The following is a 20,531-nucleotide window of genomic DNA, read 5'->3' as shown; positions in this document are numbered from 1 at the left end:
CTCCCCCCTTCTCCCCTCCCCCCCTCCTTCGGCCAGCCTGACCTTGAACTCCTGATTCTCCTGCTTCAGCTTGCCAAATGCTGGGATCACAGAGATGTGCCAGCACAGGTTGTTTCATGGAATACCCTTCCCCTTATTTGTTCATCTGTAGAATTCCTGTGCAGTCTTTAAGATGTCCTATCCCAAAGTTCATAGCTCTTAGTACCATTACTGTCCCTATTATCACTGCTATTATGTAACTTCCTGCATTATGTGACACACAAGTTCTATGTTTCCCTCCTAGATTGTGACCTCCTTATATAGAGGGAGGACTTCATTTCATTCTTCAATGTCTAATGTCCTAAGTGCTTGTTCTGAAATGATGGCACACACTATTCATTTCTAGAGTTTTATTGGTTGACTGGTAGCTGGCACTGCACTTCTACTAGATTGTCACCAGAGAGGTGAGGGAGTTGTAACTATATTATTTCAGGTGTACCAGGCTTTAGATAAATATATAACTTGAAGTGTAAAAGTCCAAGTTTTTTAAATGATATGATTATTCAAATTATAGAAAAAGTTTACTACATGAATGTCTCAAGAAATGTTTTCTCTCAGTACATTTGAAATGACTGGAAATAAGCAGTAAGATGTTATAGAAAGGCACTTTAGTGAAAACTGGCTGAGTTCTCTTCCCAACTCTGATAGTAATTTGGCACAAATTTGGAAATATCTTCTTCTTCTTCTTCTTCTTCCTTTTTTTTTGGTCTTTTTGAAACAGAGTTTCCCTGTAGCCCCAGTTGTCCTGGATTCACTATGGACACAAGGCTGGCTTCGAACTCACAGAGATCCGCCTGCCTCTGCCTCCCAAGTGCTGGGATTAAAGGCATGCGCCACCACATCTGGCCTGGAAACTCTTTGAGCTTACTTTTCTTCCCATAAAAATGTAGTTTATATATGATATTTGTTAGTATAATATTGTAATATTCCTTTTTTAAATTGTTTATATAGGATCTTTAGAGTGAAGCTATTTCAGAGCGAGAAGGGACAATGTTTTAAATATAATACCTTGCTGGAGAGATGGTTCAGCAGTTAAGAACACTGGTTGTTCTTGCCGAAGACCCAGGTTCGAATCCCAGCAGCTAACAACTTCCGTAACTCCAGTCCCAGGGGCTCTGACAGCCTCTTCTGACTTCCGCGGGCATTGCACGACAGGGGTGCACTTACCTACATGCAGGCAATACACGCATACACATAAAATAAAAATAATAAATAAAAATTTTTAAACTTGCTAATATATTAGCATTTATATATACTTTTTTTTTTTTTTTTGGTCTTTTTAAGACAGGGTCTCCCTGTAGCCCCAGCTATCCTGGAACTCACTATGTACCAGGCTGGCCTTGAACTCAGAGAGATCCACAGGCCCCTGCCTCCTGAATGCTGGGATCAAAGGAGTGTGCTACCACGCCCGCCTAGGCTTGGTGTTTTTTCAAGTATGCATTTACATGTGTTTAGAAAAATATCTAAGGTTAAATGTCATCTCTAGGTGTGTTATAGATACTAATTCAAAGGAATAATTCTTTTTCCCTACAATACTAGCAACAAAACCTAAAAGATTTTTCAGTTAAACTGAAAATACAAAGACCATTTGTCACTTAAGAAGTAGATTATTTGTCAAAAGGAAAAAATAATTGAGAGCTAGGGCTAAGTTACCAAAGAGTGGAAGGGTTTGATTGCTTACCTCTTCCTCAGTCACTACTGTAGCTCTGATTGAGTCATGGAGTCTGTGACATGCTTCACAGGGTCCCTGGACATTTGGAATGTGTCTGAGATGCTCTGATAAACATTTATGCATTTCATGTGTGTTGCTCCAGGAACTAAGAACCTACCTTTGACTAATTCACAAAGGGTCTGTGATCCAAAAAATATTAAGAACCCCAGGTATGATTCCTGTCTGTTTTCACAGAGATTATAAAGTATTGCCAATTTTCAGTCACAAACTACAAAAAAAAAAAGGACATTGTTATTTGGGTTCTAGAATAATAAGAGAGTGATTGTAAAGCTATTGGCTTTTGTCTAGGTTATATATTCCTGTCTTTCTTGCTATTATTTTACAACCTTTGTTCTTGTATGCACCCCAAAAGCTGCTCAATTTAAAATAAGCCAGATTTAGAGATTGTAATTTTTCCCCCAAATAGTTCAGGAAATTGAGGATCATTTCTGTTTAAAATTTATCTTTTTTTAAAATTAAGGAATGGCCAGACATGGTGGCACATGTCTTTAATCCCAGGACTTGTGAGACTGAGGCAGGTAGATTTCTGTGAGATCAAGGCCAGCCTGGTCTACATAGTGAGTTCCAGGACAGCTGGGGCTACAGGGAGACCCTGTCTAGATAGATAGATAGATGGATAGAGAGAGATGGATAGAGAGAGATAGATAGATAGAGATAGATGGATGGATAGATAGAAGATAGATAGATAGATGATTGATAGATGATAGATGATAGATAGATAGATAGATGAATTTTGCACTCATTCATTACTGTTTTTTAGCATTAGTTGCATCTAAGTAATTAGATTTTTATCCTTTTATCTTTATTTTAATAGGAAAAAAAAGCGAATTCTCACAAAAATGTAGGTAACTAACCATCCTTTTAATCCATAAGTCTTCTTATGTATCTGGAACTCTTAATATCTATAGTCCTTTCAGTTCATTTGTGGTATTGTCTTTTTCCCCCCCTTTCTAGTTCTGGGAACCCAGGGTCTTGCACTAACTAGGCTTGTGCCTTACCACTGAGCTAAACCCCCTCCCCTCCCCTCTTCAGCTCATGGTTGATATTTGATATGTACCATCTATTGTCTTTCGGCATTTTTCTCCCTCTATTATATTTTTTTGCATAGAAAGAATTTTACAGTAGTAATATGGGTTTGATTTCATTTTCAAGGAGACTTTTTTTTTTTTTTAAAGAAACAACATCTCAGCTGGTGGTGGCACATACCTGTAGTCCCAGCACTTGGGAGACAGAGGCAGGCGGACCTCTGTGAGTTCAAGGCCAGCCTGGTCTACATAGTGAGTTCCAGGACAGCTGGGGCTACAGGGAGACCCTGCTTCAAAAAGGCAAAAAAAATTTAACTGGCTCGGCATGGTGGCGGCATGCCTTTAATCCCAACACTCTGGGAGGCAAAGGCAGATGGATCTCTGTGAGTTCAAAGCCAGCCTGGTCTACATAGCAAGTTCCAGGACAACTGGGGCTACAGGGGAAACCCTGTCTCAAAAAGACCAAAAAAAAAAAAAAGAAACAACATCTCACTGTGTAGTCTAGACTGGTCTTAGATTCATTATCTTTCACCTGGAATTACAGTAGTAAACTGCCAAACCCAACCCCAGAATATGCTGTCCCATTCTCTGTGAGAGAAAAATGGAAATACTCATACCTGAGCTTACCATTTAAAAATGTCAATAAGCCCAGCGTGGTGTGCTCCCAGTGCTCAGGAGGCAGAGGCAGGCAGATCTCTGTGAGTTCAAGGCCAGCCTGGTCTACATAGGGCAGCTGGGGCTACAGGGGGACCCTATCTCAAAAAAACCAAAAAAAAAAAAAAAAAAAAAGCCAACAACAAAAAGCTCAAATTCACTATCAACCATCAACCTATTTTATACTTGAAATTGTTTTTATCTGTTAGTTTCAATATTGGGTTACATATGCATACTCAGAGCCATAAATATGAACCAGTTTTTACTTTTAGGCATGGTTGATCTAAGTTGTTTTTATTGTTGTTGTACAGTCCTTTGCTGTTTAAGATTTTTTTGTTTGTTTTTGTTTTTTGAAACAGGGTTTCCCTGTAGCCCCAGCTGGCCTGGATCTTGCTGTGTACACCAGGCTGGCCTCAATCTCACAGAGATCCGCCTGCCTCTGCCTCTGGAGTCCTGGAACCAAAGGTGAGTGCCACCATGGCCTGTTTAAGATTTTAAGAGGGGCCTAGAGAGATGACTCAGTGGTTCAGAGCACTGGATGCTCTTGGAGAGGACCCAGGTTCAATTCCCAGCATTCAAATGGAGGCTAACAACTGTGTATAACAGTTTGGGAGGATCCAGAGTCTTCTTTTGGCCTCTTCAGGCATTGCATTACATGGGTGCAGTTAAATACATAGAGGCACAACATTCATACACATAAAAATAAATAAATTAAAAATATTTTTACTAGAAAAACTTATACATACATTTTAGTTACATTACAATAAGTTTTTGCAGCCTTTCTTGACATTCTAGTACTTGAGTTTGATTCAACTTCTCTGCTTTTTCAGCAATGTTATATGAACTGTCTATGTTTTAAAGATGAGATGAAAACATCGTCCATTGTATTTGTTGATAATTGGAAGCTAATACCATAAGATAGGGGCATAATTGAGAATAGCTGTTGCAAGAAACTTTTATTTTTCAAATTAATTTTTCTCTTTTCTTGACTGAACAGTAACACTGTATTTTTCTCATAATAATACTGAGGTTTAGAAAGAGGGTTCCTGATTTATCTGAAAGGTTGTGAGCCACTTTAGTAGAGTACAAACTTGAGACGAGAAGTGTGGTCAGTGGGACAGCAGGTGTGGAGTTCCTAACTGAAGTCCCGGGTTCATCCCCATGAATCTTGCCGGCAGGAAGTGGAGAGAGAGGATCAGGAGCAGGAACAAAAACAGCGTGCCAACAAATTTTGACCTTATCTGTTCCTAAATCCATTCAGAAGTAGTGGACAGTTGGGAGAGAAGGCAGAGATCCTGTATTCCCCTTCAAGTGGTTCCCTGGAAGCCGGACTCACATAGAGGAAGGAAGGGTGGCCAGTAATGGTGGGGCAGAATACTTTTTTGTTTTTGTTTGGAATTTCCCTCACAGTTTTCATATCCCTTTATCTGCACCAATTCACTGAGTTATTCCTTGTGTGTTAGTTTTTAAAAATACTTTGTTCCAACGAGAGAGGGCAGTCACCCCGGGAGGCAGCCTTAGTGCTCTGCTTGAAGCTGGAGTCACTGTTCTAGTATGCTCAGTGCACCTGACATTCCTTGGCAGGACCCTCCCAGTGAATAAGAGGAAAGGCTTGCCCAACTATGCTAGACAAAGCCACACAGCTGCGAGCCAGCTGGGAGGAGTTTCCGCCTGATCTGGAGCTGGTGGAGGGGTGCTCTCCCACCTCCTTCACGCTGGTTTCCCAAGCTGGGATTACCTGGGTGAGGCCAAGCACAGCACTCCTGAGAGGGCTCGGGCTGCTGGCAGATGCTGCGAGTCAAGCCCGCCATTCCCCTCCACCGTCCACCACCCACAGGACCCAGGCTCAGGTGGCACCCCAGCGACACCCTCGCCTGAAGGTGTGGTGGAAGGGGAAAGGGGTGGTCCTTGTGGCTGGACCCTGCAGCTGACACAGGAAGTGCGGGGAGAGCCTGGCACTGGGCTTGGGAACCGCCCCGCCCGCCCTCCGCTCCTAGGCTGTGCTGTTTCTGCAGAACAATGAACTGCTTCCAAGTTTGCTGAGACTCGTGGGCAAATCTGCAGGACTCTTGACAGCATTCACAATGTTCTGCCGGTGACTTCCCCAGGAAGCTCTGTTTAAAAAGAAGAAAAGACAGAAGAAGAGAGACCCTTGCTGGGTGGATCGCTTTGTGAGAGATCCTCCGCCACCATGGTCCAGCGCTTTAGCCTCAGGCGGCAGCTCTCCAAGGTGGGTCAGCTGTCTAGTATGTTGGTACCAGGAAGCTCACTGGCTTCAGTATGACTTCCTTTTTCTCTGGGACTGTTGTATCAAGCCTGCCTTCCTCTAGTGCTAAGGAGGGGCTGGGAAGGAAGCACTGCCTTTTGTTCTTTCATCTGAGAGACAAAGCTTGAAGGCTGCCTGTACCGCCAACCCTAGATTGTGTGCCCCTAAAACTGCAGCTGTCATCTGGGAATTTGGACCAAGTTGTTGTTTGTTCCTGATAGAATTTCAGAAGAGTGTGGGTGAAAGAGATAATTGTAGGTCAAAAGTATGTATTTAATTAGCAATTAAACAAGCAGCTTGTGAACCAAGAGGAGAAAACCTGGTTGATCTCTGGAATCAAGACTTTCTTACAAATTTCACTAATAAACTGGAGAAGTTAGGACAAAATAGTTAAGGGAGCAAGACCCACAGGAAAATGTAAAGATGAGGGACTGAGTGGAGAGTTTCATACCTACTGGAAGAAGACAGTAGAAAGCATTATCAGGAGGCTCACAAAACAGTTCTTACAGAGTTCTGACTGAAAAGCAGGTGCCATGGGAACAGCTTTTGGGGAAAAGTTTTAATTTAAAGGAAAAAATCAAACCTGAAATAAAAAATAAAAGGTGGCCCTTTAAGAGTAAATAGTGATTTTTTTTTTATGAATGGGCTTTGGTGGGCACAGTCCTGGATGTACTTTGAGCTGTCTCCTAATCCAGTGAGAAGCTAGTATAGAAAGAAGAGGTATCAGATGAGCTTTATTTTAGAAACCATTGTGTTCTTCACAGACTATATCTTAAAGATGTGGCAATTGGTAGATGGACTATTCCACAGTTCATTCCCTGTGGACAAAAGTGTAAGCAAATAGTCCATCTGTAGGCATTCTTCACTTTCTTGGCTATTAGTTAGGATTATTAAATCTCACAATGCATTGGATTCTTAAGGGAAAACCTTTAGCTCCTCACAGGTGACCCCAACGTAGACTGCTTGAACTAGAGTAGAAAGGAGCATGGTGCTTGCCTCCATCCTCAGCCCATGTGCTACCTTCTCATGCTCTCTAAGCCTAACTTGGACTTTTTAGGAATATTGAAATGCATTTCCCTTTCTGAGTGTGGGAGGGCTCAGAAGCCCCACAGTTCCCCTAAACAATATGAAGAATCGGTTTTGTCATTCCTTCACTGTTCTTTAGTGGCATATTTTCAGAGGTGTCATACCTTAAAAAGCAGAGGCTATATGCATGCTTGTGTGACATTCCTACACAAAAATGTCTTCATAATTGACAGCCAGATAGTGATTTTAATGAGAAAGTTATTACATTATGGATATTTTGCTACTGGTACTTCTCTCTACGTTATTACTATTTTGGCTTTAACTATTTTCAGTTATTACTGTGTGGGGGACTATGATTTACAAAAGGGCACTTTTGGGGGAGCAGAAGCACGTTCTGTAACGTGAAGAAATAAGTGGTACAGAAAGACTCAAGGAAATAACTTTCAGTTTCTTCTTCCAACACCCTTCTCCCTCATTTTAACATGGCTTATAGTTCCTATAATAAGATGATTGGGACGAAAGTTCAGAAAATGTGTTTTCTATTAAATGCCCTTGATGTAGTATATATATTCAATGATAAACTTAAAAAAAAAAAAAAAAAAAAAAAACAGCTTTTCTAGCCTGACATGGTGGCACACGCCTTTAATCCCAACACTTGGGAGACAGAGGCAAACAGATCTCTGTAAGTTCAAGGCCAATCTGGTCAACATAGTGAGTTCCGGGCCAATTGAGGCTACAGGGAGACCCCGTCTCAAAAAGACCTCCCCCCAAAGCTTTTGTATTCAGTTTGTAATGAATTTAAACACAGAAAACTTGAATAGAATGCCAGGGACTTGCTGGTGCATTCACTGAAATTCAAAAGCAGTCTGCCTCTGCTCTGTCCCTTAAGCTGAATTCACAGGTGACCTGAAGATAGAGGCCAGCCTTTTCCAGTGTGTGATTCTCCACACATGGTGAGCACTCAGCGTGAAACTGTTGTTTCATAGAGTATACAGCTGAGCAGTAGCAGTTTCAGATGGTTCCAACTTCAACCACAAATAGTTTTGCTAATAAGAAAGAGTCCTGCGGAAGAATATAATTTTCTTAAGATCTCAGAGTTTTAATAGGAATTTCTGTTGGAAACTTTGTGGAAGGAAATATTTGGAAAAGTTTGTGGTGATTTTAACTGTGTTCTCCAGTCCTAAGTTCAGTCTTCATACTTACCCTGGACATTTTCCCTAGGATATTCAAGTGATTCCTATAGGTTAGTTGTTCACATCTGGACTAAGAATAAAAGCGGGAAATTGATTTAGATACAGGTGAAGTACAAATCTGTACATCTTAAGAAAGATGTTCATTTATTCTCTTTAGTTAGAGCCTAGTTTCTTTGCCATTTTAAATTATTTTCTTCCAGCCAGGCCTGGTAATGCACACCTTTAGTCCCAGCACTTGGGAGGCAGAGACAGGTGGATCTTTGTGAGTTTAAGGCCAGCATGGTCTCCATAGTGAATCCAGGCCAGCTGTGGCTATATATATATATATATATATATATATATACACATATACACACTCCTTGCTAGTAGTGTTCATGCATGTTACTTCAGAAATATTCACTAAGGAAAACTTTTTCTTTCTGCTCATCATCTCCTAGATGAGGCACCCAAAATAATTAGGAACCTGCTAGTATGGGCATGTCACTTCATTCTTCCAGTGATCATTGAGTTGGGTAATAGGAGCTTTATTGTCTTATCAGTGAAATCATCTTTCTCCATTTGTCTCAGATCAACAGCAGTAGACTCAAGTGCAGACAGATTGAACTCCAACCTGGCTTCCCACATCACTGCCTTCTGAAATTTCTGGGGTGTTAATCATTGTCACACTCAGGGCCTCTGATGTTTCTCCTCCTATTTATCCAAGCTTATAGAAGCAGGATAAAGACTTGGGTAACTTTCTTAGAGTAGTCCTTTCTATAGACCAAAAACCAGAATTCTGTAGGGTTTGAACTTACCAGCCAAACTTGATATGCAGTATTTTCCATAATATAAGTTGTTTTCTTAGCCAGATTAAGTATTGATTGGAATAAGATGGTTGATTTAATAAATCTGTACTAAATGTGAGGTTATTAAATATAAGTTGAAGCTTAACCACATACATTTATATGACGCTTTAAACTTTATCAAATTTTTTGAAACTTCTGAAAAAGAAACATTTATTCTTGTGTTTAAGTTTCTGCTTAAGGGTCCAGCATTCAAAATAGACTAGAGTTCCTCTGGCTTTGTCTCTCTTGAGAAAAAAATTACTACAAACCGTACACTTAATAGAAAATTCACCCCTCTTCTTTCTAGAAATTTCAGTTTTTAAAAAAATATGATTGGGGCCTGGAGAGATGGCTCAGCGGTTAAGAACACCAGTTATTCTTGCAGAAGACCCGGGTTTGAATCCTAGCACCCACATGGCAGCTGCTTGTAATTCCAGTCCCAGGGAATCCAACAGCCTCTTCTGACCTCCATGGGCGTTGCTGGACACGGGTGCACTTACCTACATGCAGACAATACACACATGCACATAAAATAAAAAAATAAATTTTTTTTTAAAAAGTTAAAAAAATATATGATGATTGAGTCGGGCATGGTGGCACATGCCTTTAATCCCAGCACTCGGGAGGCAGAGGCAGACAGATATCTGTGAGTTCAAGGCCATTCTGGTCTACAAAGTGAGTTCCAGGCCAGCTAGGGCTACAGAGAGACTCTGTCTCAAAAGACAAAAAAAGAGAAAAATATGATGAAAGTGAAGGAAACTTTACAAAACTGTATGATTGATTATTTCAGTAACATGCCTTTTTATTTTACTTTTGAATGATAATTATTTCCCAGTAAAAATTGAAAATTTTTTAAAAATGTGAAATTGCTTCCAACCATATCTAGTTTTTGGAGACAGGGTCTCCAGCTATTTCCCAGCTATTAATCTCTTTACAGGTAAACTCAGAACATAAATGATATGATTAGTTTCTTGATTTTCATCGTATGAAAAAATTTAAATATAACAAAAGAAAGCTATCAGGTGGAATGGTAAGTAAACTTGGTATGACAGAAAAGAAGTCACCCCTGGTTTATGGTTACTTCAAGTACTCTCTGAGACAGAAAGTGGACTCAGAGCCCAGAATGATGGTGAACACCTGTAATCTTAGCACTTGAGAGGCTAAGGCAGGATAGTAAGTTCAAAGCCAGAATGGACTACAAAAGAGAAAGAGAAAGGAGAAAGGGAAGTAGGGATTCTGAGGCTAACTACCTCAGATGAAAATGCGAAACATACATGAACCCAAAACCAAGTCAACTATTCAGATTGATCTGTGTTTAGGAAATCATACTAACAAGCCGTGCTTTGTCTTTCATGTTAGAATGCTCAGAAAATAGATGTTCGTATAAATAGAAAAATACAATAAATAAAACCTCCTTAGTTCTGGAGATGGGGCTATGATCTCCATGTAAAGATAAGGCTGGAAGGGCTAGGTGTGGTGGCACACACCTTTACTCCCAGCACGTGGGAGTCAGGCGGATCTCTCTGAGTTCAAGGCCAGCCTGTTCTACATAGTGAGTTCCAGGACAGCTGAGGCTACAGGGAGACCCTGCCTCAAAAAAAAAAAAAATTTAAGTCTACAAATGCTGTCTGTGCCCTTTTCACATTTCATAGTGTCCAAATAAACTGAAGAACTAGAGAGCTCTTGATAATAATTTATTTTTTTTAATTTTTAAAATTTTATTATTTTTATTTTATGTGTATGTGTGTATTGTTTGCATGTAGGTAAGTGCACCCATGTTGTGCAATGCCCTCAGAGGTCAGAAGAGGCTGTCAGATCCCCTGGGACTGGAGTTATGGACAGTTGTTAGCTGCCACGTGGGTGCAGGGATTTGAACCTGGGTCTTCTGCAAGAACAACCAGTGTTCTTAATTGCTGAGCCATCTCTCCAGCCCCAAGAACTATTGATAATAATTTAAATTTTCAGTAAAAAGTACTACTTTTTAGAAGTAGTTTTTAAAAATTCTACCAGATTTATTAAGCCAGGCGTGGTGGTGCAGGACTATAATTCCAGCACTCAGAAGGCAGAGGTGAGGCAGAGGGATCTCTGAGAGTTCAAGGCCAGCCTAGTCTACATAGTGAGTTCTCAAAAAAACCAAAAAAAAAAAAAATTACTGGATTTATTTTGGTTTTATGACACATGATATAACTTCTTTAATCTTTTATGTGACTATATTCTCAAGAGTAAAAATGAAATAAACATATTTTATTTCTATTTTGAATAGATTAATTAAAATAATTTAAATTTTTTTCTAAGGGGTTGGGAATATGACTCAGTGGATAAGAGCATTTGCTGTACAAGCATGTGCTGACCTGAGTTTGAATCCCCAGCACTTGTTAAAAACTGGGACATGGCTGGGTGTGCTGTAACCCCAGCATTGGGAAGCAAGGACAGATAGATCTTGGAAACTCACCAAGACTCACCCCTGTCTCAAGGGGATAAGTAGGAGAGTGATGGAGGAAGACACTGGGCATTCTCTTTTGGCCTCTGCATAGATGTGCACACCTACCCTCCCATGTGCATGTACCACATACGTACACATCACACACACATGGTAGTCATATCATGTTATGTTTATTTTACCACAAATTTTAAGTGCCTTGAGCCCTCGATGATAAATACTGTATGGATACAGCAAAGCACTACAGTATAATAGACTACCACATTTCTTTTTATCAATTTTCTCTTTTTACTCTATCTACATCAATTAGCTTCATAGTTAGAAATGTATGCTTTCATTTATATTTTACTAGAAGTTAAATGTTGCATCTCCCTGCTAATCATTGGCCTATTTTTAGGAGGCTTAAATCAGGTAATACTGTAATTGGTTACTATGTTCATGTCAGTGTGCATTCTGGAACTTGAACTCATTCGAGTATTACCATTATAGAATACTTGTGATATATCACAGAACATAAATAGGAAGACCAAATGGCATTCTGTTAAAAGAAATGAGATCACTAATAAGATAAATTCTGAATATTATACTTGTCGTAGGAGTAAAGAATGGCCCTCAAATACAAATACATTGGGAAGTAATACATTGAAGGTAGAGTGCTTGCCTAGTATATGCATGAGGCCTGGGCTCAATCCCTAGCACCACTTAAAGCCAGACATGGTAACATTCATCTGTGATCTTAGCACTCAGGAGATGGAGACAAGAAGATCAGAAGTTCAAGGCTATTCACCTACTTAGGACTCAGAGAGCATTGCAGAAGAGGGAGTGGAAAGATTGTAAGAGCCAGGGGTGGTGCATGACCATAAGGAAACAGAGTCTTCCAGGCTTTTGGGGGGCTGGAGAGATGGCTCAGCAGTTGAGAGCACTGACTGCTCTTGCAGAGGACCCAGCTTCGATTTCCAGCACCCACATGGCAGCTATGAACCGTCCTTAACTCCAGTTCCAGGGGAGTCCAAAGCCCTCTTCTGACCTCCACAGCATTGCATGACATGGGTGCGTTCACATACATGCAGGCAATATACTCATACACATAAAATAAAAATAATAAAATATTTTTTAAAAAAGATTTTCATTTTTGTGTGTGCATGTGTGTACTTAGTGCTTGGTCAGCCTGTCTGTCTGTGTCTGTCTGTCCCCACGGAGGCTAGAAGAGGGCATCAGATACCCTGGTGCCTTCTTGTGAGCAGTATGTGCTCTTAACTGCTGAGCTGTTTCTCCAGCTCTATATTTCCTGTTCTTAGCTCATATTATTTGTTAAATTCTAAAAAGAATTCAGGAGGCAAATCTTTAGCCAGAAGACTTTGAGTATGTTCTTTTTATAATTTCTAATTATTGTTTTTGTTTTGTTTTGATACAGGGTCTCCCTCTAGCCTCAGCTGGCTTAGAACTCGCTATGTAGATCAGGCTAGCCTTGATCTCACAGAGATATGCCTGTCTCTGCCTCCCAAGTGCTAAGATTAAAGACCTCCTCCCCAGTGCTAAGATTAAAGACCTGCCCACCACGCCTGGATAATTATTATTTTAAGGGTATTTATCATGATATTGATAAATTAAGTGCCATGTAAATTAAATGTACCATAAATAATACTTGTTCCCATCTTTAAACTGTAATGCCTTTTTGGAAAGAAAATTTTTAGTGAAATAATGAATGCAGTTGACTAAAATATAACTTGGAGAAAGAGAAATTAAGATTATTAAGGACCAGCTGGGCATGGTGGTGCACGCCTGTAGTCCCAGCACTTGGGAGGCAGAGGCAGGTGGATCTCTGTGAGTTCAGGCCAGCCTGGTCTATATGATGAGTTCCAGGCCAGCTGGGTATACAGGGAGACCCTGTCTCAAAAAGACCAGAGAGAGAGAGAGAGAGAGAGAGAGAGAGAGAGAGAGAGAGAGAGAGAGAGATTGAGATTGTTAAGGACCAAAAAAACTGGTTTTCTGTTATTATTTAAAGAAAATGACCTCAAGATATTTTTGTTGACTTTAATCAATATATAGAAAATTGTGTTTAAATAGAAGAGATCTTTTAATTTTGTAATGATGTTGATAGGTGCCTTGGAAGTAAAATCTAACAAGGGAGTTGAAGCTGGAAGTAGCATGTTGGTGTTTAGTTCCCAAGAGCACTTGTCTGCTCTGTGTTGACATACAGCTTCTGGGAAGTCTCTGTGTGATGGAGAATACTATGCTTTTGTTGCTACTTGCTGAGCTCTGACTGAATTGTCAAGACAGTTATTCAACACCAGATTCTCAGAAGAAAAACAGAATACACAAAAAACAAGCTACAAAGCTGGCCATGCAGTACACGCCTATAATGACCACACTTGGCACGCTGAGGCCAAAATATTGCCATGAGTTCAAGGACAGCCTAGATTACAGAGTGAGTCCCTATCTCAAACCAAACAAAAAAGTAAATAAAACCAGAAAACTCTTTTAGGATGAAGTTGGCATCTTAATAATTTTGTTAAAGAAAATATATTACCTTGAAAAACAAAGTGTACTTCTAGCTGTTCTTCCAGAACTAAGATACTGAAGGCAGAAAAGGGAAAAGCATCCTTAGCTCAACTCATCAGTGAGAAACAATGCCACATGCACATTACAGGATGCTGAAACTGTGACCACCACTTCCATCTCTTCAATTCCTGCTCTTTTAACCCTAATGTTAAAGGGACGTTTTGCTCTGGGTTTATGTTTTTAAGGGAGAAATGGCTTATTTTAGCTCATGATTTGAGGTAAAGTCTATCGCTCTGCAGAAGTCAAAGCAACAGGAGCTTGAAGCAGCTGATGACCATTACATCCAGTCAGGAAGAAGAGAACAAACAAACATAGGCACCTGTTTTGTTTTGTTTTGAATTGCAGACCCCAATTTATTATTGTGCCATAGTAAATAAAATAATCCCTGCGAATTTTCAGAGTCTAAATCTGTGGGGGGTTTTTTAGAACATACTCATTTAACAGATTATAGATTTTGTCTTGGTCACTGAATTAGTCACTTTTCTGTTGCTGTGATAGAAACACTGACCAAAACAATTTATAGAAGGAAGAGTTTATTTGAGCTTACGGTTCCAGAGGAATTATAGTCCATCATGGCAGGGAGGCATGGTGGCTGGAGGTGGCTGGAGCAGGAGCAGCAGAAGCTAAGCTCTCACATCATCACGCAGGCACAGGAAGCAAGAGAGGAGCTGGAGATTCAGCAAGTCTTAAGAATTCTCTAAGCCCACCCCCAGTGACGTGCTTCCTCCAGGATAGCCACAGCTTCTAAAACCTCCCAAAACAGCTCCATCATCTGGGGACAAAATGTCCAAATACTTGGAGCCCGTGGGGGACATTTTCATTCAAACCATCACAGTTGCTAAGCGTGTATGACTGGCAGAGGCCTTTAACCCTACTGCCCACATGGTGTGGACAAAGGAACCAGTTAGTCTGGTAGAGAAAAACAGAAGGAAGCAAGGAAAATAATTTTCTTTTGTCCCTGGTGCCTTGATGGCTAGAATTCAGGCAGCAATCCCAGAACAAAGGAAAGTCAGTGGATAGCAGTGTGTGTTGGAAGGAGGAAGTGTTTGCTTATAGCTTAGACTGCATGGCATGCAAAGTAGAGACTCTGGTTGATCATCACTATTTCACCCTCATGTTCCTAATTAGAATTTTAAATGAGAAATAATTCTGGCAGTTTTTCTCTTGTTTAATGTTTCTGAGGAATTGTTTTTTCGATTCAGTTTGCTTTTGTTTTTAACTTAAAAGCAGATATACCTCCTGATTTGATGGAGACCACCAAAGGACATAATCTAACAAGATAAAAGAAACAACAACAACAAAAAAAAAGAAAACAAACTAGGCTGAAACTATATTTATTCTTGTAACCTGTCCAATTTTAGGAAAGTCAAGGGGTCTTGTTCTGGAATAAGCCCTAAGATAGGATCAGTCTTGTCCTCCGAGGGGAAATGTAGGTGTAGGTCTTTTCTGAGTCAGAGCTGGGAGTGCAATTGCCTTGTGCTAACGTGAGTCTGGTAACCTGCTTCTAAGTCATTTAAATGCTTTGTGTATTTGCTGAAACTAGCCTGGAGTCTTGGGGGAGACCTTGAAATGGTACCTCTGTATAGTTTCTCCTTAAAGAATCCCATCTCTGTTTACTTTAGTATTCTCAGAATGGACATGGATCTTTTTTTCTTCTTTTGGGGGGGCTCTTTTTTGAGACAGGGTCTCCTTGTAGCCCCAGCTGACCTGGAATTCACTATATCGACCAGGCTGGCCTTGAACTCACAGAGATCCACCTGCCTCTGCCTCCCAGTGCTGGCATTAAAGTTGTGTACCACCATGCCCAACTAGACATGAATTTTTAAATCAGAATGTTCCCCTGGAAAAATGCTGTAAAGTGTACTGGGCTCATGGGTCTTGGGCATTCATTTTTCCACCAGTGAGGGAGAAATTGCTTTGACAGTAGTGTGAGTCATTGGATGCCTGTTGTATTAAAGCTACTGTAACCAGCACTTGATGAGTAAGATGTCGTTTAACCCTTCAGCATTTGGGATAGTTAAAGTTAGGATTGAGAGTTGTTCCTGGTCACACTTAGGGAAGATTGTGCCATTCTTTAGTCTTGCACCATTTTTTCTGATTAATTTCATATTCTAGCATAGTTCCCAGCACATGGCAGGCACCTAATACATTAATAAAATATATATCTGACTCTTTGACTCCATGCTTACTTTTCCTTAGTGCCAAGTGCCTTTCTAATAAGTCTCTTCTATAGTTTTTTTTTTCTTTTTCTCTTACTCTTTCATTTTTTGCTCCTCCCCTCTCCTCATCCTTTAAATAGTCACATTCCTCAGGGATGTTTCAGACTTTTTAAATTCTGCGTTTATACTTTGCATGGGCAGTAGCTATTTCCTTGCAATGTTTCATTATTCATATATGTAAGATATCTACATTATTATCTCCAGCTAAGATCTTTCTTCTGAACTGAGCTTTAGTTCCATTTGTTTTATTATTTATTGATTCAGCAAATATTTTTTGAAAGTCAGCTGTATCATCTGTACCAAATATGAAAAGAGAAGGTTCTCATGGAGCTCAAAGTGAACAAACAAATCAGGGTACAGAGAGCAAAAAGTGCTACAGACAACTTAAAGCAGGGTAATGTGGTGAAGGGCTACAGAAAGAATGATAAATGATGCTTGAGAACATTCATAAGAGAAATGATGAGCAAGAGTATGTGTTTGGGAGGAGAATTAATGAAGGTAAGACAGATTTCACATGCACAGGTAAGAAGAAATTGGCCAGTATAGATGAGCCTTAGTCAGTTGAGAGCGTATGATAGAGATGAAGGGGTTTGTACGAAGTATGGAGTTGGAGGGCTACGGTAAGGAGTTTGCTTCGTTTTACAATTCAGGAGGGTAATGTGGCTCAGTAGTAGAGTGTTTGCAAAGCATTTATGTAAATACATGCATGCACGAACACACGCACTGACAGGAAGTCCTTTTAAGGGTTTAAATAGAAGTAACATAATGGACCAGGCATGGTGGCATGTGCCTTTAATCCTAGCACTAGGGAGGCAGAGGCGGATGGATCTCTGTGAGTTCGAGGCCAGTCTGGTCTAAATAGTCAGTTCCAGGCCAGCTGGGGCTACAGGGAGACCCTATCTCAAAAAGACCAAAATACAAAATAAAATAGACCAGAAAAAAAGAAAGAAAGAAAAAGAAAGTAACATGATGGAATTTATATTTTTTAAATTATTTTTTTGAGACAGGATCTCACTTTGTAGCCTTGACTGGTCTAGAACTTGCTATGTACAGTAGGCTAGCCTCCAACTCAAAGAAATCTGCCTGCTTCTGCCACCAAGTGCTAGGATTAAAGGTGTGTGCTTCCATGACAGAGGGATATATGCTTTTCAAAGATTGCTTTGACTTTAGTATGGAGACCATGGAGGGAGTTAATGACACCTCATAATAGGAAACAGTAGAGATGAAGAAAACTGTGTAATCTGAAAATGGACTTGGTTGATTGAATGTGAGAAAGGAAGGAAAGAGCTAGTTGCCTGCTTGACATTTGCTCTAGGATATTTCATCTTTTCATCCCCTTCACCTCCCACCCAAATCTACTTTTCCAGGGCTTTACTACTTTAGTTTGGGTATGCAGTCGAATGCTCTACCCCAGAGCTATACCCCCTGTTTTTGGTCTTGAATAACCCCCAAAAGTATGTGTTAACACTTGGTTCTCAGTTTATGGCTCTTTGAGTGGTGGTAGAACTTTTTTAAAAAATTTATTTTATGGCCGGGCGTGGTGGTACACACCTTTAGTCCCAGCACTTAGGAGGTAGAGGCAGGCGGATCTCTGTGAGTTCAAGGCCAGCTTGGTCTACATAGTGAGTTCCAGGCCAGCTGAAGCTACAGGGAGATCCTGAATCAAAAAGACCCCCCCCCAAAAAAATAAATATTTTACTTATTTTTATTTTATGTGTATGACTGTTTTGCCTGCATGTATGTAGGTGTACCTGTGTCATGCAGTGCCCAAGGAGGTCAGAAGAGGGTGTCTGATCCCCCAGAACTGGAGTTACAGTTGTTAACAACCATCTGAGTGCTGGGAACCGAACCCGGGTCCTCTGTAAGAGCAGCCGGTGCTCTTAACTGCTGAGCTGTCTCCTCAGTCCCTGGTGGTAGAACTTTTAAGTTGTGAGACCCAGTCTGAGGATTTGAGGTCTTTAAGGACATGCCCTTGAAAGGGATTGTGGGAATCCATTGTCTTCCTTTTTCATTTTTACTCAGCAACATGTTCTGCCATGATGTACTGCCCCACCACAAGTCTGAAATCATCAGTGCCAACCAGCCATGGACTAGAACTTCTGAACCTGTGAGGCAAAATGGGCCTCTTTGTGAGTTGATTGTCTCTGTTGATTGTGACAATGACAGAAACCCAACACGCCTACTGTGTGTCCTGATGCTTAAGACAAGAACCTGTATGTTGCCTTCCATTTCTTATCTTCCACACATAGCCAGTACACCCAGTAAAGGTCATTGATTCTACTTCCTAAATACCTCTCAAATAGCAAGGTTCTAGGTGATCATATGCTAGCCTAGTGTCCTTCTAACTAACTGGTCTCCTGACTCCTGGTTTCATTCTCTGTATTTATGTTGGAAATGGTGCTGACAGATTTAATTATCACATTTCTCTGCTGAAAAGTCTTCACAGATTCCCTGAAGATGAAGTTGAAAACCCTAGCATGATCTATGGGGATTCTAATGAATGTGCTCCTGCTTACCTCCTCAGCCTCATCTCTCATCCTTTAGGATCATGCTCCCAACCAGCACACTATTTACTTGTCAACAAGCCCTGCCCTCACTCTCTGTGTTTGCCCACTTTTCCTAGCCTCACTCTTACTGCACATTCTCCACCCTACATTTTCAGTGAAGAAGCAAGTCTACAAAGATTCTTACTGTCCTGGGGCTCACTTGGGAATCATTCTGACCTGCTGGTTTTAGGAGAGTTAGTTTGGGTTCTCTTAGCACCTGTGCTACTTTCCTCCAGGAACTGTCTCATTGTTTTGACTTGCCTGTTGTTTTCCATTAGATGGAAAGCTTCATGAGACCAGGGACTATATGTATATCTGAGTATACCACACATATGATCCCAACATTCTGAAGGCAGAATCAGGAGGATCTATAAGTTCAAGGGCAGTCTAGTCTACATGACAAGATCCAGGCCAGCCAGAGCAATATATGGAGAATCTTACCTTTTTTTCTTCATTTGTTTGTTTTATATATTTTTTTTTATTTTATGTGTATGAGTGTATTGCCTGCATATATGTAAGTGCTTTGCCCTTGGAGGTCAGAAAAGGACATTGGATCCCTTGGAACTGGAGTTACGGATGGTTGTTAGCCGCCATGTGGGTTCTAGGAACTGAACCTAGGTCCTCTGCAAGAGCAGCCAGTGCTCTTAACAACTGAGCCATCTCTCCAGCCTGTTTGTTTTTTGAGACAGGGTCTCCCTGTAGCCCCAGCTGGCCTGGAACTTGCTATGTAAACCAGGTTAGCCCCTGTCTCACAGAGATCTACCTGCCTGCCTCTGCCGCCTGAGTACTGGGATTAAAGGCGTGCAGCACCATGCCTGGTGCGTGTGTGTGTGTGTGTGTGTGTGTGTGTGTGTGTGTGTGTATTTTTTGTATAATTAAGTTTAGAACCGTTTATGCTCAGTAATCTACCTGCTTTCCTCATCACTGGTTTATCTTCTTGCTATTAGTAACTTGCTGTTTTCTGGTCTTGATTTCCACTTTGATCTTGATTCCATTCTCTATCTTGATTTCCATTCATCTCCTCATCCCCCTACTCTCTGGCATATACACACCTTACTCTAATTGGTCTCAGAAAAATGGTATACTGTTTTAGTACATTTGTTTCCTTTTACTCATCTGTTCTGAACATCTCATGATAGTTAACCTCATTCCCTTTTAAAACTGTGGGATTGAACCGTAGTTTATGCAGTCAGCTCCACTTTGCAAGCACAGGAGTTGTTCTCAGTCTTTTATTTTCATGCTACAGCTGCTGCCAGTATGCTTATGCTTATTTTAAAAAAGTATTTTTGTTATTTTTAATTGTGTGTGTATGTGTCTCTGTGTGTGTGCACATAAGTGAAGGTGCCTGAGGCAGTCAGAGGTATTGGATCTGGAGTTATAATAAATGATTGTGAGAACCACACCCAGGTCCTTTGCAAGAGCAGAAAGAACTCTTAACTGCTGAGCCATCTCTCCAGCCCCTATTTTATCTTTCCATATTATTTGCCAATGTGTCTTTGGGTTAAGTTCCTAGAAGGAACTTTGTTACATTCCATGATATTTCTGCCAAAAGGGGCATACGATTTTTTTATTCCCACCAACTATCTCCAAGAGTCCTTATTTTTTCACTATCTCACCACCAGGGCAGTTGTAACCTTGTGATTTTTGTCAAGGGGATAAGTGAGAAACACTATTTCAATGTAATTTTAACTTGAATCTGCTTCATTGTGAGTAGCATGAAGCATCTTTTCAGGTGTTTAAAGACTGTTTGTATTTCCCCCCCCCCCCTTTTTTTTTGAACAGGGTCTCCCTGTAGCCTCAGCTGGCCTTGAACTCACAGAGATCCACCTGCCTCTGCCTCCCAAGTGCTGGGACTACAGGCATGCACCACCACGTCTGGCAGATCTTTTTCTTTCTATTGAAAAGATAGTAACTTTTTTCTTTTAAATAAATGACTGTTTTTTTTTTTTTTTTTACATTAAATCTTTTTTCTTCTTTGTCTTCCCACTCTTGAGTTGTTCTACTT

General features: G+C 40.5%; 1 protein-coding gene across 4 annotated transcripts in view; it reads left to right on the top strand.

Moving 5' to 3' along the window:
* Tmcc1 (transmembrane and coiled-coil domain family 1) overlaps positions 1 to 20,531 on the top strand; it is a 255,608-nt gene that overhangs the window by 120,088 nt on the left and 114,989 nt on the right. Inside the window, exon 1 of one of the 4 annotated variants that reach the window (XM_029557108.1) lies at positions 5,494 to 5,680. The exons of the other annotated variants lie outside the window; for them this stretch is intronic. Within the exon in view, the coding sequence (XP_029412968.1) occupies positions 5,642 to 5,680 (39 nt within the window). The 5' untranslated portion in view covers positions 5,494 to 5,641. Of the gene's footprint in view, positions 1 to 5,493; positions 5,681 to 20,531 lie in introns of those variants that run through there. 4 annotated transcript variants of the gene reach the window in all.

Source organism: Nannospalax galili, unplaced genomic scaffold, assembly GCF_000622305.1.
Source record: "Nannospalax galili isolate Female #2095 unplaced genomic scaffold, S.galili_v1.0 scaffold406, whole genome shotgun sequence".
Lineage (NCBI taxonomy): Eukaryota > Metazoa > Chordata > Mammalia > Rodentia > Spalacidae > Nannospalax > Nannospalax galili.
Note: the sequence above shows the minus strand (reverse complement) of the source record. Positions and strands in the feature narration are given on the sequence as shown.